Below are 25,660 nucleotides of genomic sequence, written 5' to 3' on the forward strand. Positions count from 1 at the left end.
AAGTAACATTAATTGGGTTTGAAAGAAAACAAAAATGAACATTCAAAGTATTTAATGAGGTCCTACATAACAAGTAATAAATATCATGTTAGTGATATATAAAACAAGAAATAAATATTAGGATGTTTTAATTTAAGTATATCACAATCATATTGAAACACTAGCTGTTGCCCGCGACTTCGTTCCCGTGGGTAGAAGTTATAAGTTATGATTTATACCTGCCCTGTTTTTTCACATTTTTCATTGTACCTATCTTCGCTCCTATTAGTCGCAGCGTGATGGTTTATAACCTAAAGCCTTCCTCGATAAATGGTCTATTCAACACAAAAATAATTTTTCAATTTGGACCAGTAGTTCCTGAGATTAGCGCGTTCAAACAAACAAACAAACAAACTCTTCAGCTTTATATATTAGTAAGTAAGTAAGTATAAGTATAGAGTATAGATTAATATGACATTAGTAATAGTAAAAAGAGTAGACGCAAGAAGATTTTACAATAGTAGTTATCCAACATAAACTAATACAATAAATTAAACACAAATAACATTAACGAGAAGTAAAAAAAGAAGCTCTCAAGAGGAGAAATATAATAATAAAGTTAGTTAAAATAAAATAACGATAAATCTCTTCATTACATAAGATGTAAGCTAAGTTTAATTAAATAAAATGAATGTTTGAAACAATATATTAACAGCGACTTCAAGATTGAGTTAGAACAAGTGATAACAATGGAATTTATAACTATTAATTAGGGACAAGCAATTGTCACACCTCTTAAAGTAAGACTACTGCAGGTGTGGGAGCGAGACAACGATACTATGGTGTAGAGCGCCATCTCTCTTCAACAACTGTAAAGATATTTCTAGTAGAGGTGGTATTAGACTCCCTGCTAGTTCATAATTATCCTATATGCCAGGAAAATCGTAAGTTACAACTAATTGAGATAGTCGTTTTAAAATTGCAGCAGTTTGTAATGTAGTTAGAAGTATTTTGAGCTGAAAAACATAACGGCAGCGTAGAATTGGTTACGAATACTGTTATTAAGTTTGTAAATTTGAGATATACATAAAGAGAGAAAAAAGGCCTTCAAGTCCCAAATAATCAGAGAAAAATGGGCTATAATTAGATTTTTGAAACTCATATACCTACTGGTTTTGTAAACTGAAATTCACAGCAAACTGGAACCTAAACTTTAGCAATATAGACACAAACAAAAAAAAACATTTTTAGTCAGTATTATTACATTAGAAAACAGAAAAAGAAACTCAAAACATAATCAACTTTAAAAACACACAAACGCAATTTTTCCAAGTCATGTACTTCCAGTCTTAGAGTCACCAATTGCTGACTTCCTTCTCATACATCTTGGTGTACTGCCTCTGAGGGTCGTACTTGTCGACAGCCTGTTGCCAGAAGCGAGGCTCGTGCTTGATGAGATGGTTCATCACCTTCTTGATGCCTTTCCGCTGTGGGTCTGAACATTTCGCGCAGCCTGTCTTCAAACCGTCTGAGATGTAATCTGTAAGAGATGGTTTTTTAGATATAGTTGGTGTCGGGAATGGTCTTTGTATCATGGCAATTTGTTTAGGCGTTCTTGCTTGGACAGTACTGATTGAATCGCTGAAATTTATGGAAATTGAAATTCTTTTTGAATGGTCACTTCAATACAATTGAGCGTTTGGGTCAGCTTTCTTCTGTAAGAAATGTTGCTGGCTTGGCAAACAGGCCTCCAGTTAGGTAGGCCAGTGGGTTTATAAGGTAAGGTTTGTAAGGTTTATAAGGTAGGCCAGTGGGTTAACCGCTATCCCCTAAAGTCCTGGACAGAATCTCATTCTACACTGTGTTTTACACCGTCAAGTGTCACAATTTCAATCGCCTTACTTGAAGGGATGCCATTGCCTTCAGAACTCGATTCGAGAACGCTTGAATCATTGCTGATCATCAAATTCTCTCGCTTAGACCCATTATTAGTTCCACTTACATTTAAGTTCTTTCCCCTCAGCGGTGCAAGGTCCCTGGTCCAGGGTGCACTTCATGTAGCCATTCAGCAGCCGCCTGTTCCTCAGCACCTCATCTAGATTGATGTTGTCATATTTAGTGCTGTACAGCTGAGCTTGTACGCAGCATAGCGAGATGGCGACGGCGATTAGGACCAGCTTCATACTGAAATTATTTTTTGGATATTAAAAAGAAATATACGATTTTAAAGTGATTTAATTGGTATTTTTCACAGACTGCTAGTGACCATGAAATGTTCAAGAGCATCGGAATGTCGAGCATAACTTCATTAAGTAATAAACTATTGTAATAAAAATATTCAATTTATTGGCGGCAAACAACTCTCTCGATTTGAGGAATAGAGCTTGTGTGTTATTATTCCTAGACATACCCTAACAGATTTTTATAATAATCAATTAATCAAATGCTTTTTTTGTTCACAGGTAAGATTCCACAGGAAAAAAATATTAAAACGACACACCTTCGTGAGTATGAAAATAGCCAGATAGAAAAATAGACAAAACTTCTAGCTAATACTCTTCTATCAAAATCCTACCTGTCCTCACTATCATCAGTATATCACTACACATTTGTTTTCGACACATTTGCTCCTATGACAGCTAAATTCACAACCAAATCCCAATCTTGGATTGGAAATAAAATCGATGAAAACTGATCATTCATGAAATTCAGTGCCATTGTTTTTTAAGTCGGGCAATCCCGATAAATACGTGTGAGTAAAGCGTTGCATCATTTAATAAAGTTGCCTTAATTTTATAATTGTGAAATAACAATATCCTCCTTCAGTTTATTAAAAATAACTTCATATCACACTGACACAGCTGCGGTATCCCTTTGTTTCAAAATGGTTGTTATTTTAAGCTTCCACTCGTGCGTTGAGGTAAGTTTCATTCACAATTATGTTAAATTCACAAAGCTGACATTATTTTTAATGATAGTTTGTTATTGAGACGAGGTTTTCGTTAAAATACAATCAATTTATCTTGCTTCGTTAACGGATAAATGGGGAAGTGATTAAGTATTTAACGAAAGAAAGTATTCAATTTTGAGGAATTAAACCTCTCAAGGGGATAATGAAAAATTAAAGCTTTTCTTTGAAATGGAAAGAAAAAATTCTCTGAATTTTGAAGTTGGCTAATCAACTGATATTCCAAGCCATATAGAAATCTTTAAACTAAGCAATGCTTGTGCTAGACAACTAGACAACACAACTTTTGTCCTGGGATGTAATCGAATCCACGGCCTTGGGTATAGCAGTCAGGGCCACTACTTCACCACCAGATCACTCATCGACTAAAATAAAATAAACATCATCTGCCATGTATGCAAAACCACTTTTGACACCCGTTTCACATTTTCACACGAGATTAATTAACGAAAAATACGATTTTTACTCACTTTAATTTTAAAATTACAATTTTATTTCACTGGATATCACTCAGTCACGACAACGATCTGAACTGTGCCAATCGTAGTTATCTCATCAGTTTTTATACTTATTAATTATCCTTATACCACCTCGTTCAGGGCTGAGTCAGAGTAATTGTTTGCAAATTTTAGATAACTAGGAATCTAGATCAATGTTACATGCCCTTGACTGGGAAATAGGTTAGGTTGTAGGATCGCCTTCATGACCATCGTCAATCGGGTCTCGTGATAGTCTTTTCTAGAAGTTTCACAAGGATTTCACCATGTCTCGAAAATCGACTCTTTGTTATAGCATCGCGAATTCGTTTGTCGTTTTCCATGAGATAACTTTTTAGATGGTTTCATGTCACAAGCCGAAAACAGATTAACAGATTTTCAGTTATGAACAACTACTCAATACTCAATTCTTTATTGCATTCCACAATGTAGGCTAAGGTGGTAAACATTTATTGATAGGTAACAATCGTGGACCCTGTCGGACTCAACATTTATTAAAGGTACATGCTAGCTTGCATACTCATATCCACATGCTGCATATATATTCCAAATACATAAAAAATATACGAAAAGAGGCATAAGCCCAGCGACAGGACGTATACACGTATAGTAGGCTGGTAAAATTACAACTGCAAAACTATCCTCCGTGATAATAGACGTCACAGGCGAATCAACATACGACATAGTTTCTAAATAAAGTTAACATCAAACTTATAACCTTGGTAAGGTCATAGGTGACTTGTCAAAGGACCAGGGTCTTGGGAACTGACTGTGTAGGTACTAAGTCCCTCTGCTAAGATATTCTCTCAGTACATGAAGTTAGGGAAACTGTCAAGAGGCAGTAAGTTTGCTTCGTATGATGAACTTATGAGCTTTATGAAGTTTAAGCAAGATTCAGTTCTGTAGGTAATACAAGCAAAAAGGTTGATTAAAATATTTGTAAACTGATTTGTGACTTGAACCACCCAAACGTATAAAAATCATACGAATCGGTCCAGCACTTGTAAAGTTATATGTAAAAGATATAATGTTATTTCGTTTTAAATTTCATTCTTAATTTATATTACATCAAGTTGTGCGTTGTTCTCCTTTTCCAAGATACATTTTTACGATCGGCTGCAGCCTTCATAAAATCTCAGACCACAGAAACATTTTATTAATTTGTCCAATCTCATGTTAAGCCGTAATTGGTTGTAACTAAAGAAAATTTCTCCAACGTTATTAGTTGATTCGAAAACATTATATTGATCAGAAAACTGGGAGCTTAACTTTTGTACTTTTGGACATCGTAAAAAATAAGATATTATTATTTAGTATTAAATTATCATCTAGCACTTATATTAGGTGTTATAATATTAAAGAGACAGCGCTCAGTTAGGTGGTAATGCGTTTTTCTTCGAGATTATCCTCATTATCAGTTTAAATCGCGACACCGACACAGCCGAACGAATCATAGTTAAATACTCTTAATAACCTTGAAACTAGGCCTCAATTCCTGCAAAAATGCACGTGAGTAAACCATATGATATTACATAACACGTTAACGTTAGAATAAGTTACGAAAAAGAAACATGGATTGCAGTAATTAAAAAAAAACTACATCTTCGCCATCATCATCACAACCGTTGTGCTAGGGTTGAGCATACATCCATATATCTTCATATCAATCTCTCCGTTCATGAGCAAAACTATCCACCTTTGGGTTGAGTAGTTTGTTTTGCATACGATTTACAGATTTGCAGTTTTTTTTTAAGAAATCCCTTCATGCATTTTGTTAAAAGCATTGTAAAATCATACTTCTATCACCCTGAACAGTTTTAACAGGGATGCTCTCAAATCAGTCGTTATTACATCATCAAAGTGACGTCAAAACGATCCATTAATTGGTGTAATCAACTCGCCCATTCGACCTTTAGTGGATTACTGCAAAAACACCATTACAATCAATAGACAATTAACTTTTACCGTCATAAAGTTTATGATTTGTGCGAGAATATGACTCAAACTATACTGACTGCAAAATTGTTGGAATTATTATTGCAGTGATTCACTGAAAGATGCATCTGCAGATATTACTCAATAGTACTGTATTTCCGGAGTATAAAACAATAGCCACGATAAAAATAAGTTTTGCAATCTTTGAAGTTTTATGTTCTTGGCTTTTTTATGCTTTTCAAGGACTGTTTTGTCATATGCCTCTTCTGTGATCACAAGAACAAACATTATTACTAATGATATTGTGCAAGCAAGAAATTGCAAGATGCAGAGATCGCAGTTTTATGCTTCTTTTGCAAAAACACAATCCATATTTTGCTAATAACTTAAAAGGCTAAATGATATTGATGAAAGATCATCATAAATATTATCAGAATGCGATTTCCTTATCAATAAACTGTCAAGATTTTTCCTGTCAAGAGTTTCCTTTGTTTCAATTCTAAGTGTTATAACACTGCTATTGAAAAAGGGAAAATTTACTCGTATTCCGTAACCCGATCCATCATGTAAAAATAACAGCTCATTCCGACTGAAGTTTTCACACAAAGCGGCATCTTATTTATTCCCTGTATTCCCTGTACGCGGGTGTAAAGGTCTACTGTAAATACAGGGTAACGCTTCACCCCAGGGGATGGGGGGAACTCCTCCGAATAAATTCCAAACTATGTTTTAATAATGTATACGTTGCGCGTTTCAGCTGCCTTGAAATTTCGTTTTAATTTTAACGGTTTCATTTTTGCTTCCTTAGTAAAATTTAATTCTTTAAAGAAACATTGTTATTTGTTTTAGATTTCTTCATCTTTCAATGTATTCACTAAGAAATTCCAAGTAGAAATATGTATAAACATGTCTTTAACATCTTGACTAATTCTTTCTATCCTCTCGTTTTCTTCAGAGGTGTTTATGACGATGGTGACTTTAGTGACTAACCTACATAATATGTAAAGACAGTGGCATGATAAAACATGTTACTTGAAAAAGTGCAATAAACGATGAAATGTAAAGGTCATGAAATTGAACCTTTTTTATGCTATAGCGTGTCTCTAATTATTTAATACTGGATACAATACTCCAATTTTCAATGTTAAAGTCACAAAAACTTAAATTTTTCAATTCCAGTAAAAAAGATTCACGATCAACTCGGTATTCATAAACTGTTGGTAAACTCATTACACTGGTTTGAAAACGCCTTGCCATTGTCTGCCAGTGTCACTTTTTATGTAAATAACTAGAATCTTGCACGGAATAGTTTTGCGTGATCAAAGATATTCAAATGCCATTTAGGCTAGATCGAATGGAGGTCGTTAACGGGAGGCCGATTGGCAAATCACTCAAGGGAGTTACTGTGACTTGTTATTGGAGACATGATTACTAATGGCAAAATTATATTTAAGCATTTTTTTAAAAGGAAGACAGTAGAAGAGCTTAAGGAAATGAGACGGTTTTTTTCCACCTTGTGCGTCATGAAAAGAAAACATAATGTTCCTGCGATTTTCGCTTTTTGAAGTTAGTGCCAGTTCATGTATATTTTTGTTTTCATACGACTCTTGTATCAAATAATTTAATCCTTGTGTCGCCACGGGTTTCAGAAACATTTAAGACACCCTGATTCAGAACCAGGATTTCTGGATCACGGAAACGCTTTTACGGAGATCGAACCCCTGAAACGTGGAGGGAAGTGGGTTTGATGTGGTGACCTTAACCACTCGGCTATCCGCGCAGTTGTTCTATTGTGCAATATACCTATATACATAGTTCATTCATCTCGCAGAAGAAATGTATGAACGTGAAACTGAAAATGCTATATAAATTTGAACAACAATTTGAACTTTTAACAAAATGCTCCCATAATCATCAAACTTTCTCGAGCAGAAAACTTTAAGAAAACATAAAACCGTTTAAAACTATTGGTATTTTCGAATTTCAAAATCCTTTAAACCCGTACATTTTTCGCCTTGGATCGCTTCGTCCAGCACTTGGTGTAAATGGTGCCAATAAAAGCTTATCACAAATAGTTGTGAAACTGGCGCTGGCGACAGATGTTCGGGATCTTTTTCCAGACAATCTGTACTAAGTTATTCACCAGATGGTCTACGAGCCTAGCCGTGGTTGTTTATATTATATGAATATGGATTGGATTCCGTACCTAAAGGGTGAGAACGGAACCCTAAGGGTCCGTGGTCTGTCTGTGTGTCACCAGGCTGATCTCATGGCCCATGGTAGCTAGACAGTTCTAATTTCCACAGCGTATGTATATGTTTGTCTGTTCTTGTTATTACAACATATAATAAAACATGCAGATCAAAGTTAGGCAATGTTTATATGATGGTTTTATAAATTTTAATATAACGGGTCTCATTTTCTTGCTTTGTTAAATATCTTAACAGACTTGGAAAGAGGAGTTTTAATAGAAAAATACTCTTCTTTACTTTAATTTTATCTGGAAAAAAATATATAACTACCCATCTTTTTTATTGGTTTTTGTTATAGACATTATTCTATATAATTTATTATTTGAAGATTGTCTTACTAATACTCGTAAGTACCAAAAACAGCGATAAATATCAATACAAACTAATCAAAGCCGATTAAGTATATAAATACCAACAGAATACGTGGAATTAATTAACGAAGTTATTATGACTTGGATACCGTACTTATTGATATTAGATATTAATTAGTAAATATAATTATGTAATCAATCTACTTTGAATCAATCAGAAGCCTCAAGAACTCATTCAGTATCTGAAAAGTTAATTAAAATTTCATTTAAGAACACTTAACATCTTTAGTAAGTAAAGTAGTGTGGGAAAGAGATATCGCTATATGCTTTGTAGAGTGCTGTCTCGCTTACTCTAGTACAGCAGTCATGTTTGCAGAGTTTGTAGTACAGGTACAGATGGTTTTTAGACTTTGATCTTTCTTTTAGACTTATCTAGGAGTTATTTATATGTAAGGTTATTTAATTTAACCTTTTAAGTTACTTAATTAATTCAATTTAATAGTAATTTTATTTGAACGGTCACTGAACTAGGATCGTAATACAATTGGTGGTGTCCCAAGTGTTCATGTTTTGTCCATAAATACAAGCTTGTTGTGGATGCTATCGTCATTCGATTGCGGTGAGACGTTCCATGTTAGTTCTGTACTGAATCAATAGTTTATGTAGGTACGTTGGAAGGGTTTTCGTCTAGTGAAAGACAAGAAAAGACTAGCTGTTGCCCGCGACTTCGTTCCCGTGGGTAGAAGTTATAACTTATGATTTATACCTGCCCTGTTTTTTCACAATTTCTATTGTACCTATCTTCGCTCCTATTAGTTGCAGCGTGATGGTTTATAGCCTAAAGCCTTCCGCGATGAATGGTCTATTCAACACAAAAATAATTTTTCAATTTGGACCAGTAGTTCCTGAGAATAGCGCGTTCAAACAAACAAACAAACTCTTCAGCTCTATATATTAGTATAGATTATAAACGGACTATTGATGATAGGAATCTATTTGTTGAAGCTATGTATTGTAGCACTTTTTGAACGTCAAATAATCAAATTAAAAATATAAACAGCAGCCCATGACGCCCCTTTTTAGATTTTACATTTTTGGAAAACAAACGAAGAAGGCAGAATAACGAAAGTGCTTACTATTGCCTCCGTATTTTTTCGCAGTTTATTTTATTTCACGATACCGACGTTTTGCTTATTTCGGTGTCAGGGTCGCAAAAAAGACTAGCGACACAATTTATATTAGCATTCGCATAAATCTTAGAGAACATTAGAGATAGAAAAAGTAAAAGTCGTAAAAAGGTTGAATTATTTTACTTTCAACATAAAAATATCATTGGCTGTTTCAAAACTTAAAATTAAATCTTATTTTTCTTTGAAATGACTTAAAAACTTTTTATTTACACAAACTGTTAATATTACTTGGAGCTCCAACAGTAAATTAAAGAAATAACTTAAAACAGAATCAAACTAATAAAAGTTTAAAAAATAAAGTTTATTTTTAATTAAGAAGTTATCTTTTTCTCAAATTGCTTTAGAGCCAATAGCATTGTCTGGAAATCTCGATAAAGTATGAAAAACAATCTAAACTAGAAAGATTGGACTATATTATGCAAATTTCTAACCCTATTCAAACATTACAGAGATATAAAAGAAAAGTTGTTTAAACTTTTCGACAGGTTAATGCACTCATTAGCATCTAAAGAAAACCAATCCAGTGTGACAAAGAGAGAGAGAGAAAGAGAGGGAGAGAAAGAGAGAGAGAGAGAGAAGGAGAAAGAGAGAGAAAGAGAGAGAGAGAGTAATGTATGAATATTAAACAGTACTTTTCAATATCGTATCTTATTTAAGAATATCAACTTTTATTACGACTTTAATGAAATCCGAAAGCTTCATAACTAATTTCAAAGTTACACCGATATTAACAGGAAAATCTACGGAATAAAAATAATCTTGACCTTTGACATCTATCTTACTTTGACCTTTCCAACTTTAATATCCTTAATGAGTCCCGCAAAATGACGAGGTCTCAAATAAATTAATGAATAATTTCACAATTACCATGTGAAAGAGACCTCAACACTATTTGGACCTTTGCGGACCTTCTCTTTAAACAGAACTCTGGAGTTAAATTATTTTGAAAGGTCAAGTGATGAATATTTGTTTATTTGTACGGCACTTGCTCAATTTAATCTATATTATTGAATCTACAAAGTTACACTTGTGTCATTGTATTTGTCCCTTATTCTTGACTAGTAAAGATGAGCAGTACTCAGTTCCTTAGAGAACTGTAGTCATTACCAAACTTGTAAGTGTTTAACTTTCGATTCTCATTGTTTTCTAATTCATAGCAAAGCATTGCTTAGCGAAGCTTATTCAATGGAAGAACGGAAATTTAATCCTGGTGTCGCGAGGACTTTCACAAACAGTCAAGTCATATACACAAGAGACTAGACTCAGTAGAAGCATCCATGGAAAAGAACAACAAATCACTTGTCTTACGCGGACATCGATTGAGGACACGTCGCGCATAGTGGCTTTGGCGTGGTAACCTCAATCATTCGGCTATCCAAGCAGTCGGATAGTATCAGGAGGTTAGTAGTAGATATTTCTATGACTTTTTAAATTGATTTCGATCTGGTTATAACTTATAAGGTCAACTTTTATGTTCAATTTAAGCCAGCTTAATTTATTTATTGCCTTTACATGTAATGTGGGTGTGCTAGTATCTACTGCTAAAGTTTAAAAGTTAAAGACAGACAGTCTCGCAATATAAATAAAACGACCTACGCCTACATAAAAATGCGTCTTAATAAGAAACTTAATGAAAAACCTTCCACATTTTTTAAATAACATCTCCTTAGGGTCAATAAAAATAACACCGTTGCGTACAGGGCCTCAAACGGTAGCACCGCATAAACAAGCTAAGGGATCTAATTTTGGACCTCATCAAAGAATAACGTGAGCTTGGCCACACCTCGATTAATATTTCAACCCTTGGGAGCAACCCTTATAAACGATACAAAATTCACATTTACCTTATCTCACTACCTCATCCATTACCCCGCTAACAAACAAGTTAGAAGCTGTATGTTAACAAAACGCGCAATGGTTGTGCCTGTTGCGATAACGTCGTTGTCCTGTTAGTATGGGTGTCACATTAACAAGACATGTACGCACATGGGTGCTCGCTTAATTTAATATACAGTGATGTAATTAAACAAAATTGAGTATGCGAAGCTCGTCGAAAAAGTGGTTGTGTTAGTTAAGTAAACGTTTTTAACTGCGACTTTTTAATGTAGTTGACCTTTTAGTTTTTATTCTGAATTATTTTTGTTGTTTCGAACGTTTTTGATGGTTGTATGAATGATACAAAATATTGAATTGAAATATCGTATGCCGTTAAGTGCGATCTCAAATGTAGTGGTTTATGACGTAGCGAGCCTATAGTCCCTCACATTATAGTCCCTATAAATGATTTTTTATTTGAAACCATAAAAAAATTACAGCTTCTATACCTTCTATTTTTTAAATCTCAATCATTTCTTCGTTTCATACGTTAATTTTTTCAAGTGATGCGTTTTCTCAGCACTTTTACAAACTATTATTATTTGGTATATTCAGTTACGTTATTTCGTCTGTACCTGTTTATTCTTCAGGGACTGGCGTGTTAATACATTATGTAGCTTCTGATGCCAGTACTCACTAGTAAGGGTTGGCGAATAGATATCCTTTACTTTCCTGCCCATTGGATGTATGAATATCCCGATTTTGTGCTATAAGCGAGGTAGAAGATAATATTAGAGGTAGTAAAGTGATACTCATTTTAGTTGTTTTTGTTCAGCCCGCAGCGCTTGTTTATTTTTTAGAAAAACTTCTGAAATAGCGGATTATGAAGAAGAATGGAAATTGTAAAAACAAAATGATGGTATCGAACTTGATTTTTTATCGTTTTACTTGCTAACTTGATTTTTCATATTTTTAGCAAAAAAAACGTTTTTGACAAGAATATCACAATCGCGTGCCCTTTTACTAGTTACCTAATAATGGGTAAGTAAAGAAAATAAAGAAATAATAGAAAAATATCATGAACTACAACGATAGGAAAATGAACAAAACATACAAAACAAGAAATTCAAGAAATGTATTTATTACAAGTTTATTCAGAGAATCGGAATAACTTATTCCGAACTAAGTTATAGCTTTTTTTAGTATTGCTATAAACCCAGAATATATGAATACGAGGTCGGGAAATACATCAATCGTACTTTTCCCCCTACATTTACTCGAACCAATCGCCCTCCTACCATCACCACTTAAAACAAGACTGTTTTGTTAGTGAGAGAGAGACAGCGCTCTACACATTATAGCGCGTTATCTCGCTCCCACACCTACGATAGTACTGTTCTCGTGGTACGGGGGCCTAAAAGAGATTGTTTCGTTGATTAAACTGTCTGCCGTGTTTTTGCCTGTTGCTTCCGTATCGATGTAGCATTATCGATAAATTTATTACCTAGGATTGACTGCTTGCGGAAACAAAGTTATAAATCTGTTGCACGGTAGCGATGATATGGTGACAATAAATTGTAGTTAAAGTACAGGAAGCAACAAAAGTAGAGAATATTGTCATAATAATATGACACTTGTTTATTTTAACTAATTAGGTGGTTGATTATAAAATCCAATTAGTCTGATAGATTTCTAAGAAGTATCGGATATGTAGTTTTTTTTTTAAGATATACAGTAAGTTGCAATCTTGTGTGACGTCACTTGTCAGTACTTTTTCATTAGCCAAAAGCCTCCATAAGGTTCACCATTTCATTGCGTCTTATTTTGTTTTTTTTTTATTGTTTTTAATAAATTATAAAAGTACGTATTCAATATTTTTGGGGGACCACCTGCAATATTTAAAAAAAATAAGTCTAATGCTTACCCCGCAGGCTGGTTCCATGCGGCCCAGAATAGAGAGTCGTGGAAGGATTTGGGGGAGGCCTTTGCCCAGCAGTGGGACACAGTGGGCTAGAGAAAAAAAAAAGAAAAGTCTAATGCTCTATTACGATAAATTAGTGTGCAATAAAATAAACAACCTTAGTCATCTCTTTTTGAAATCTAAAATGTACTGAAACTTGCTGAAACCAATATTCTATAACAAAAATATATGATCACTGACTATTCAAGACTTTTAATGCGGACCGTACGTGTCCGCCTCTCCGTATCTGAATGAGGGACGCACATCATCGATTTAAAATCGAACTGCCGCTAATCGAAAGTAAATTTTAGGAAATCGACTAGGCAAGATATAATGATAATATATTAAAATGTTCAAGTGGGCAAGAGTCAGACGGGGCTCTTAAAAAATTGACATCTATCTAATCTATGACCGTACTTTGCTTAACTTCGATATTGTTTTTTGACATGGCGGCAACAGGTATATTTGTCACGGTTCATGAGGCACCACCCGGTGACAGACGGATGGAAAGACAACGAAGCATTAGTAATGGTGTTCCGTATATTCTTAAACCCAACTTTAGTTATTCTCTCTTTATATTTTTACTGTTACCTAACACTGCCTTTTCTTTTCCTTCTAATATATTTATATTATATTAATGCTGGAGTATACAGAGTTCTCATCATTAAGGAAGTTACCAACGAACAAAGTTTTAATTAATACCAAATGTATGTGTATGTATGTATGTATGTACCTCTGTGAATTAACTGCAGCATGTCTTTGAGACACCTATTGTTGTTAGCGCTGAATAGAACTGGGAAATTGTTTAAAACATTTGATTAAATTTAATTAATTTATCATTTCTCGTGTCCTATTACTAAATACATTGGCAACCTATAGTTATTTTCAGACTCACAGCGTAACTTTTTTCTTTCTTTTTGTTCTCTTTTTTTAACGACACCCGTCGTAAGGCATCTAATCCTTGTGTCGCGGGTGATTTCACAAACATACAAATCACGTGCACAAAGACACCCAGACTCAGAACAAACATTCGTGGTTACACAAATGCTTGTCCTACGCGGGGATCGAATCCGCGACACGACGCGCTCAGTAGGTTTGGCGTAGTGACCTCAATCACTCGGCTATCCGGCCCCTTGTTCAAAAATCTGTTACACTTTTAACATTTTCCTCTTAATATTTAATATTTTTTTATGTTAGAATAGATCCCAAAATGACAATACAAAACGCGTTTTACTGAAATAATGTAATCAAAGCATAAATGCGTAAAAGAGGCTGTCTTTGTGTAAACGAACAAAACACTTTTAAACAGTTTCTAATTGAAAATCCGATTAGCAAAAACACCAGGGGGCGTACCACCTCCTCCCAAGTTACTAGGTAGAAGCGAGACAACGCACTACACGGAATCGAGCGCTGTCTCTTTCATACAACTGCAAGATACTTTTAAGAGATCGCGTTAAACCCCAAGGCTCCTTTGTGAATCAGATCAATACAACCTTTAAGAGAACAATGAACTCTCATTAAGTAAAACAATAGAAGTAAATTTCAAACAGAATTATAACACGAAGAAAACACTTTGAGACACGGGATGCTGTATTGTACAGTTACGGAGAAGAGAAACTGATGGAAGTGCTACGTGCACTCTCGCATACTGCTATAGTACGAGGACCCCGGGACTCGGATAAGTCCAAGCGAGAAATATGGTGTGTGTTGGTATACATTGAACGCGATCATATATCTGTTGATATCAAAAATGTTCGGCCGCACGCAATGTATTGAACTTCATCCTTAATTTAATTATGATTGAGGGATTCTGCTCGTTCTTTATCGTCTGTTAAAAACCTATAATTAAAAATCTGTGCCTAATAAAGTTTTTATTTACTAAACGCATGTTGCAATAACGTAAAAGAAAAATATATCTCGGAGTTTGCTGTAAAATGCAACAATCTTATATTTTTTAATTTTATTTTGTTTAAATTATTGTCCGAGAGCCACTTCCTTCACTTCTTTATCCTCCATGCCAACATTGCTAACCTTACAAAATCGGTCTGTTTCTCTCTCTTTCACTCTTATGAAGTTGAAATATGGCTCCAGGTGTCAGTGTAAATAAAACAAATAAATATATTGGTACGTGCTCCAAGCGGGAGTGTTGGAGATTATTAAATAGTGCCAGGAAAATTGTGTTTGTTTGTCTATGCCATTTATATCATTTTATTGTATCCGCGTAGGATCAAAATTATCTTGGAGATGAGCCCTTTCTAAACTTTTTTAACCGAGAAATGGTTGTACACAGTATTTTAGGGTATATAAAAGGGGAAAACTGAGCTCTATTAATACTCAGCTGCATGTCTGTTTGTCACCTAGCTGTATATCAAAAACCATTATAGCTTTTCAGTTGAAGTTCCCACAGTAATTAATGTATTACTGTAAGTTGCCGCCATAATAAAGATGTTAAGCAAGGAAACCCTTAGAATCGCGAGTCTGAATAGCAATTCGCCATTGTTTAATCATTAAAAAAAACACTAAAACGAGCGGTATTTTCTAGCTTATATTCAAGACTCTAATTACCGCTAGAAACTAATTAAGTAACCGAAAGGGACCATAAATGTGGCATAAAGTAGAAACCAGTAATGAGGTGGAGCGTAGCCTGCATGTTCCAGCACTGTTTTAGCTCGTAAAGCTTGCGATATCGCACCTGCATACTTATACAGAGTGGAGAGTTACTGGATGGGATATTGAGCGTAGAGGATTTGAAGGACGAAAGCGTACGAGGTTTACTTACCAATGTAAGGAATAGAGTAGAGTAGATATTTTTTTCGAAATACGATTTTTGTGACAATAAATCAACCTTTATTTTGTTTATGTAGGAAATAATTTTCCGAAACTTTCAAACAACGTCATCTAGTCTAAAAACTAAGCTAAGCTTGTGTAATGAGTCCTAGACAGCTAATAAAATTACTTAGATATCTCTAAAAAAATTACAAACACAATATAAATAAATTACACCGAAACACTGATGGATATGGTCGTGCTTATCACACATTTTCCCTGGGTGGGAATCGAACCCACGACCTCCGATATAGCAGTCAGAGCCACTAACCAACAGACCAACTGAAGCACGTGCAGGAGCAAAGTTGGTCAAAGATGAAAGAAAATTATCAGATCGAATTAGGTTAAGTTTGTATTTAGACAAAAAAAACAGGATGTAAAATTGTTGCCTACACTGAGAGAAAGGAAAAGCATGAAAATTATGAATGGTTTTCTTCTTTGTGTATCGTTTCCAGTAAATGTTTATATCTGTGCTAGCGTGACCCAGTTCACGCGGCTACGCTGGCCCATTTGTCATGCTAATGTAAATGGTTATACCGGGATGAACCGACTTAATAAAATATTAATGGTTTGCTACGCATTGGCCGCAGTCGGTTTCATGCCCTCCTGACCTGTAGGGATACGTAGATGTCTACAAATCAGAAAAACTGATAAACTGTTATCCTGCGATTTGGGCAAAAATAATACTTGATGATCAAGGGGAGGGTAGCTTTATTGCAAAATGCAATTCGAAATACCTAGGATCCTCTCGATTTTCCTCCATCGTTTGTTAAAGCTGCTAAAGCTCTTCAAATAATTAAGAAAAATCACCTAACTTTCAAAAAAACACGGTACTTGATCACATCCCGTGAAAACAAATCCTTTTATAAAACCGCAAGGCTACCATGTGTCTGCTTCAGTATTTCAATACAGCAACAATTTTCATAAAATCAAATAAAATCATATCAACCTTTTCAATAACATCAAAAGCGATAACAGAAACTCTACAAATTCCTCTCACTTGCCTCAAATCGCTCTGGAAGTTACACTTCACTGCAACTACTAACAGCTGCAGTATCCCATATTAAAAATAGTTCAGTTCTAGAGCCAAGTTCATGTGCGGAGTCATTTGAGCGAAACGAGAGCTAGCCACTGAATACCAAACGGTTATTCTGTACTCTACAAGGCACATGGAGGGGTCCTACTACCACATCATAAAGCATGAAGGTTGCAGTTGTGCGAGAGAGATGCCGCTCTATAACATGTAGCGCCGTCTCATTTCCTCTTCGAAAAATGTGTGCTTGATGCTGTGGTAGACCCCAACAGCCATTTTGCTTTTCAATCTAAAAGCTGGTTTATATTTTCAGCGAATGCTCCCTCGTAGTTTTGGATTTTATTTCCGAATGTTTGAGATTGTGATTCGAATTATGATTTTTGAGGTTATGCAGCTATGCTGCTATTTTTTCCGGCGTTATTTTTCTGGAGCCAAAATTTAAATGATATTGAAGCAGCTGGGTCTATTTACCTATCAAAGGAATGGTCTGTATTAGGGCTAAAACATAATACATGATACGTTATACAAAGTTCAATTTAGTAAATACTTCCAGTTCAATACCAGATTACTTATATGTAACGTTCCCATAATCTGATTCGGATAGTAAGCACAAAATTGCCAATAAATAACCACTATTCCGTTTAAAGAACTCCAAAAATCTTTACTTTTTACCACAATATTCACGGAAATAGCCCCGGGAAAAACCTAGATAATCTATATCTCGCTTTTTGTTTTGCAGTAAAGAATGAAATATATTCTCTCTAACGATTCTTGGTAGCGGTGGCGGACCCGTCGCTTGGCGAAATTAATGATCCTGCATTGTGAACAAATCTTTATTACACAACCTGTTGAGTTTTATGTTCTTTTTTGTGAAGAATTTTAGGGGAAAAAGACAAAGGAAGGCGTGGATTATTATAGCCTTGAGTTATGTGGTTATGGAGAGCCGAGTGGAGTTTTGGAACGACTTTAAAAATGAGGTTCTTAATTCGTCTCTATATATTTTTGGTAATTACCTCAGAACATCGGAGTGGATGAATCGATTTTTCATTTAACGAGAAATAGCTGTCATATTGACCCAAAATTAAAATTACATAAAGTATGGCTGCGTATTTATTATATAAAATCGGCTGAACGTTTATATTGTTAAACAATATTATTAATAAACGTTTTTCGAACACAAAGCAAACATCAGGTTTTTGCCAACATATCCCAAAAACTGAACTGAACAGTTGTGGAAGCGAAACAAACCTCTACAAGACTAGCAGTATCTCTCTTCCTCAACTGCAATAATAATACATTGGGAGGCGGCGGCCCCTTACATAATGAAGTAACCTTATATGATTCAAGTTCTGGACGTCAAAATTGTTGCAATCTATTTTGATCTCTATCTACGACTACTTCGAATTCAAAATTCAGTACACAATTCAGTCGTAGACCTATTACCGAAGTAAACTTTTGTACCACGTGACTAGTATAACCGTTTGTACGCGTACAAGCATTTTGTACAGGCCTGAATATTTGATGGCGACACCAAGAGCCGTGCTTTCCTCCGTCACTCATTGTTAATTCAAACGTCTAGTTATTAGGGCACTTGTATACTATGGTGTAACATATATTGTGTGACGGTTTAGACGACTATATCAGTAGTAAGGTATTTTTTCGAACTTAAATGTTAGAAGCGTAAATCAAGTTCGAAAATACCCTGTATTTCTATTTTTCTAAGAAGTTTCGAACTCTACATTTGAAACAGTTACACCGTTCTTGATAAATTATGGTGTTGTTCAATTTAATGATACTACTGTATTACATAAAACTTAATACTAGACAAGCAACTACCTACTTTTCGTTGAAGTAACTGACAACCGAGCATCAGCAAGCCTACTAGGGTATCTACTACGCTACTAGACCCAACCAGTTTATGTACAACTAAAGTCTTAAAAAACCCTCAAAGAACAAAGGAAAATCTCGCATGGCATCTTTTAGCAAACAAAAACAGTGTTCTAAAAAATATGACAGCGTAATTTCCATATCCACGCCGAGCGAGTATAATATACTTTTATGTTAGCTTCCCCTTATTTACTTCGGTATTTAAACTTTGTTGATATTACTGAATAAAAATATTAACAAACGACCCTTAATAACACAAAATACAGCTCTCAAAGGCTAATATCACAAATTGTGCAGATATGCAAACATGCGATTGTTCTAAAAAGGTACACAAAAAAGTTTGGATTTATTTAAACAATGAATGAAAAAACAAAGGAGTTTTTTGTTTATATAAAAAACTCCTTTGGTGAAGGTGAAATGGAAGGCTTATCGGCATTCAGTAGCTCAGTTAATTGTTAAGTAGGGTTGCTTAGGATTTGTAAAGGTTACATTGTACCGAAACATAACGATAATGTTTGTCAATTTGTTGAATTTAAATATTTAAGTTAATTATGGAATCCGTCAAATATAAGACATTTAAAATGGAAAATCAAACTGCAAAATATATCTCTACTTTCTGCAGCTTAACAATACAAGTATTTAAAATAAATAAAGTGCAGGCTATCAATTCTATTTACATAAACCCGTTACATTTCAATACTTTACACGCAGTGAGAGAACATAATTTCAAAATTTGTAATAAAAGTCCGACGAACGAAGTCGACGGTACAATTGACTCAGTGCCCGCACACCCTAACCTTGGGCCGAATTAATAAATGATTCAATCCACTCCTGTTGATACATCCTACATGTTGCTTCTTTCATAACCTGTAGATTGTACTCCAGTCAAATTATTGCGGCTTTTCCCTGCAAGAATAAAAAAGCTATAATTTAAATTCATAGAAATGTAGATATGAATACCAAAACCAAATGTAGATAAGAATTGTAGAAATACTTTACCTATATTATTATTAATTTGTAAAACTAAAAATGTTATTAATAGCCCTCCTCCAAATTCTTATTTTGTTATGCCCTACAGGGCCCACAATGCTCCAAAACTAATGTATCTTGTGTACCTACCACCTAAGTTCACATTGTGGAATGCAATAAACGTATTGATTATTGAGTATTGAGCTGTAATTGTTAAGGTAAATAATTTGTTAGGTTATTTGACAACGAATTACTTACTTGTATTGGGATAGCTTGACTAAGTTCGAACACAACCGGAGTCCGCCTCGCGAAAGAACATCATTGTTCAACATCACGGTGTTTTTTCAAGTTTTTGGTAAAACATATTTTATCAACAAACTCTCTCTCTCACTTCTTCCTCATTTGACTTAAGGCTGCTGTATTCTAGAAATTTCACACAAATATTATGAAGAGCTTTATACAAATTATGATAAACAAAACAAACTGGATTACTTAGAAAATAATTAATAATAACGTTTTATGAGATAAAAAACAATGATATAATTTACTGGTCGATGGCATCGGTCAGTGGTATTGCATCTTTAAACGTCAGTAGCCTAGAAACTTTCTGTTCCTGTATTCTCTTGTAGTGTAAGGCATTTTTTTTGCTTCCTTTAGCACTTTTTTATCACACCCTATCAGCCTTCTCGTCTGTATATTTCATTATCAAATCTAACCAGTATCTGCGCAAAAAAATATTCTTTATAACTCTCTGACCCCAATAAACATAAAAAGTCTAATTTAGACTTTTAGAACACCTTGGAACATTAAATACATTGTATTTAAATAAGTTAATCAAGTAACTGAACTTTGTCAGCGGTTCTCAAACTTTCTTAGGCAGATAAAATAACAAGTCTAGAAGTCTAGACAAAGAGTCTGGTAAGATCTTTTGCTGAAATCAAAAAGTTTTTATTTTGAGTATGTACTTACCTTATCAAGGTTTTTTTTAGCATCTTTTGAAAAAAAATTAAGGTCCTAAAATAATAGTAGTTGAAATAGTTGTAGAAAAGTTTATGAACAAATGTTGGTAACCCTATAAATATAACTCTACTAAGATTTAACACTTACAATAGGATATTCTATTAAAAATGTAATTAGTCCGTCTGGTAAATTTCCAAAAAATATTGAAACGTATTTTTATTTTATAAGTTAATAAAAAACAGTATTGAACGCAATTAAAGATGGAGAAGCAAGATGGTAATGGGAACCTATAACGTCAACATTTCAACTCACTTTATCATCTACATTTTTTATTTTCGCGTAAAAACAATTGGAAAACCTTTTCTTTTTATTAAAAACTCAATACAGACCGCCAATATCCATACAGTGTCCTCCACCAAAATCATTCGTGGGTTATGGAGTACAGAAAACCAGTTGCCCCATAAATACCGCTTTCAAATGAAGACATAAAATATTCTATATTCATTTCATTGTCATACCCTCCTTGAATAAGTTTTTCACTACGTAGGAGATGCTGAATCCAAATTCCACGTTATGAGTTGACCTCTCCCCGCCATATGTTCTTGACCTCAATAACTAGAACCCACTACTCATCTTGATTTATATTATATTATATTTTTAATATTAGAGGTCTCATCGTACTGTTGAAATATCTGTTCATGTGGACTGAGGGTACAGTGAAAAGTTTTTGATTTCTGTTCATAAAGATTGAATTAAACCGGCCTATATGCATCCCACCACTGCCGCTGAGCACATGCGTCTTCCTGTATAGAGAAGGGTTTTCCTTACGATGTTTTCCTTCAGCATTTGTCAGTGGTGTCTTAGATTAAGAAAGTACTTATTGGTAACTTATTAAACTAAAAACTTTGATAAAGTTACATTTTCTATACTAATCCACTATGGAAATGTAGCCAAATTCCTAGATCAGTACTAGTATAGTCGAGTTTCAGCTCCTGTAAAACGACATTTCGGAAAGCGTCGACAATGTTAAAATCACTGAAATTATGACAGCGTTGTAAGTCACGTGACCTAAAGTTTTCACTTATATTCCCACAGTCCAATCTGAAACCCATTAGCGTCGACGCTTACAGAGATTTCAGTAGTCTAGAAGACGGGTTAAAAAGACTATCATAATAAGAAATCACTTTAAACGAAATAAATATTTTATGTACACATTGTATATTTCCTGAATGCTTTTCACTACTTGAACTGAAGTTAGTATTGTGGCGACGCGTGAGTAGAGCAAGCGAGCTGAACGTACCCGGCCACCGACAATGCGAAAACGAAGTAATTCATTTCGTTTTCCTACAAATACATTGTTATATTCTGTTTGCTGGCTGGAATTGTTGCTAAAATATTTATTTTTAAATGCTAGAGAAATAAACGTCCGTTGCAACTTGTGTTTTTTTAATTCTTATTAAGTCAGATGCGAGGTTCATCTTTCTAAACTGCAACGACACAAGTTGATCAATAAAATGGTGAAAATTATTCGTATATTGTTAGTAAAACAATTAAGCAATGTCTAAGACTAGAACGATTAATTAGAAACTACTACTTATATACTTCCCAAGTCTCAAAAAAAACTATTTTTCTATTCGTCACCCTCACAACAACTTTTATTTTAAACTTAGAAAAATTTTCGCTAACGCCTACTAAAATAAAAATAGCTTAAGTTGTCAATGTCAAGCGCACGCGGGATGTGACGTCACGCCGTCAGTGCGCTTGATCGATGAGATTCTGACGACTGACGGATATTTCACTTGCTTTTATTGTAGGCGGGAGAAATTGTTATTTATTGGGTGAATCTAGATTAAGGGTAATCGATAAATACTTTATTAACTTGTTCAATTCCAAATTATTTAAAATTGGTTATATTATAATCACAATTACATGTTCTGTTTATATTCAGAGATATTTTTCCTGTGACCTATTTTTTAGATAATTCTGAATCAGATAAAATCATTATGATCGTATCATTCTTAAGATTATAACAAAAAACCCTTTTTTTTATTTAAAAATTCTTTTCAAAAACTATGAATCACCTACATAGAACACAAACCAAATCCTACAATAAAAATAAAAAGTGCTGAAAAACCAAGACCAAAAATATTTCCGCATTTAAAAAGGTTGAGCACCACTGTTTCAGACACTGATCTAATAAACATGGTAATCTCGAGGGCATGAAATTAATTTATTAATATTTCAACAGCGTACTGGATCCTAAATACTTATGTATGCACGGAGGAAAACAATAACATCGGAAAATGTACTGTTAAAGGGATTTTGAACCGATCAAATATTTTTGACATAGAGCTAGTTTGTGCAAGGTTTGTCAAACATTCAGGTGTGTTTGTAGTTTCCAGTAAGTGTTACAGTTAGCCTAAGGCCAGGCCAATGCTGGACTTAATATATTTGATACTTAGGTGAGAGAAATTGGTTTGAAGAAAGAAGCCTCAAGCGTTAAAATAGTTCTCATAAAATCGGTAAAGTGTGATACGGACTAATGAAATGGGATAAATGAAAACAATTTTTCAAAAATAGATAGGTATATACGTGGAATCGTTACTCAACCTCGTTTTTATGTTTCTTGTGTCGTTGTTAAAGCACCAACAAAAAATACATCATAAAATCTGTGAAATTTTCATTCGTCTAGCTATCACGGTTCATGAGATACAGCCTGGTGACAGACGGACAGATAGCGGAGAACTAGTAATAGGCTTCAGTTTTTTACCCTTTGAGTACGAAACCCTCAAAACTATCGATAAAAAGATTAACATGTATGATCGTTTCTTCCCCTTTATAGTCATCTAGTTCGGTACAGTCAGTACTTCGATATTTAATAATCTGTGGCTCTTGCTTTGTCTATTAATGTAATTGAAGGCAAGGACCGGACGAGGTTTAATTAAATATTATCTGTTTTACTAGACATCTGTTAGCTTGATTGCGATGCAAATTAAATTGTACGAGCTGGATTTTGTGGGTACTGAAACAATAGTATTTGTGTATGTAGTGTCTTACAAGATAACAAAAACAGTATATTTTAGTAGACAAGTTATTTCCAAATCAATTTCTAATTACAACGTTCTGAGGAAAGTGGTATAAAAAATATGAATTAAGAAAATGCAGTCAAATTAGAAAAGCGATTTCATCAAATGACTCCTACTTTGGGTTGAGAGGAAGTTTTAGTGTCTAGAACTGACAAATGATCCATCTTTCCTTCTTCTTCTACTTGTATTGTGCAACCTGCCTTTGACTTATAATGTGGCTTTAGTCATACTTAAAGAAATTCTCAAATGTGCTCACTGCATGACGTTATCTCTTTTATCGTATACTAGCTGTTGCCCGCGACTTCGTCCCCGTGGGTAGAAGATATAAGTTATGATTTTTACCTGCCCTATTTTTTCACATTTTCCTTTGTATTTTCGGTCCTATTAGTCGCAGCGTGATGGTTTATAGCCTAAAGCCTTCCTCGATGAATGATCTATTCAACACAAAAAGAATTTTTCAATTTGGGCCAGTAGTTCCTGAGATTAACGCGTTCAAACAAGCAAACAAACTCTTCAGCTTTATATATTAGTATATATAGATGACTGCGGAAGAGAGACGGCAAATACCACTGCCCATAACTTCATCTCGCTTCTCCTACTCGTGCTCAAATCTGTTTTCTTCTTTCTCATTCCGAACACAACAGGATGGTATAAATTATAATATTCATATGGTTTTGCATAAGTGGGAGTGCTTCGTAATTTGCATGCTTATTAATTAATCCTGTCTCCGTAGTGTGGAACAGAGGGCCCTTAACCGCTCCTATTGTTAATGGAGATTAAGATCTGCTCTTAAGATGTAGGAAGGACTAGGGTGATGTGTATTCGGAAACTATGTTGTAAGTCCAAGTCTTTAATAAAATTATTGTTTGTGGTGTAGTGTGCCTGAACTCTGAAGGTCCTAAACCGATATTCAGATTGTGCTGTAACTTCAGTTATGATTTTTAACGTGGTAACTCTCGAGATAGGTAGTTCATGTGCCTAAAAAAAACATTATGTAAATAGACTTTTTACTTAAATACCTATTCCAATCCATGCATGTACTGCTAGTAGTCTGTGCCTTTATAATAATATAAAACGAATTTCATGTTAAGTGAATAATCCTGTGAAACGGCTAAATAAAGGCAAACTATGTTCCTCAGTTAAACAAAGAAAAACATGTTAATTAGCAGCTTTTGAAATAAATCGAAATCTTAAAGATAAAAAAAAATGTTTTGTTCTAATCAAGCACTATTACAATTTAAGTAATCAGTTCCACCTTTAGATTACAAGATTATCAAGACTAAGATAAAAAAAAACCCAAAACATAAAAATATCGAAATCTTTCTAAAACCGAAAAAAACTTTTATATTGGAAAGTAAATTGAGGAGAAAATCCAGTTTGATTAAAACTCTATTACTAAGTGGATCCAATGATAGATAAATTGAAAATATCTATTATCGATAAAATCGAGATAGGCATTCAACAGATTGAGTTTTCATTATAAATGGCCTCACAGCGTAGTAATCGTGCCGATAATATTAACATTTTAATATGAATTACTATTTAAAATCGAATAATATTCATGGAAGTTTGTGTGTGTTTGTTTGTTACTTTTTCGTTATGGTCCCACTGCAGGGCAAAGACTTCAATAAGATTTTTCCACTTTGTCCAGTCTTTTGTTTTTTTTCATCCAATTGTGGTATTCATCCAATTCATCGCGCCATCTCATTCAGTTAGTAACCCGTTTATTCTAAAATCTCTTTGAAGGATTTTCTTATAGACAAGCTAATTTATACATGGTACATAAAACATATCAGAAACATAGGTCTGCATCCCGCACCATAACAGATACGGGATTTCAAGAATGAATTTTGACAAAATGTACGTCGAGTGTTTATTAATAAAGGCAACATCTGTTAGTCTTGTTCCCTGCAGCCTTTTATAATGATGGAATCGTGCAATGAAGTAAGATTATTTGTCATTTTAAGCACCAAAAAATACACACAAAATTTT

At 34.3% G+C, this 25,660-nt stretch overlaps 2 protein-coding genes across 4 annotated transcripts in view; one reads left to right on the top strand and one right to left on the bottom strand.

Moving 5' to 3' along the window:
- The window catches only part of LOC113502870 (transient receptor potential cation channel trpm), a 221,897-nt gene that overhangs the window by 93,081 nt on the left and 103,156 nt on the right, over positions 1-25,660 (top strand). The window lies entirely within an intron of this gene.
- On the bottom strand, positions 1,282-2,162 carry LOC113502919 (ejaculatory bulb-specific protein 3-like). Its single transcript, XM_026884676.1, has 2 exons — positions 1,982-2,162; positions 1,282-1,519 (listed from the first exon to the last, which is right to left on the bottom strand). Exons 1-2 carry the CDS (start codon positions 2,160-2,162, stop codon positions 1,335-1,337), a joined length of 366 nt encoding a protein of 121 aa, XP_026740477.1. The 3' UTR covers positions 1,282-1,334.

The sequence above is a fragment of the Trichoplusia ni genome, chromosome 2 (assembly GCF_003590095.1).
Source record: "Trichoplusia ni isolate ovarian cell line Hi5 chromosome 2, tn1, whole genome shotgun sequence".
Taxonomy (NCBI): Eukaryota; Metazoa; Arthropoda; class Insecta; order Lepidoptera; family Noctuidae; genus Trichoplusia; species Trichoplusia ni.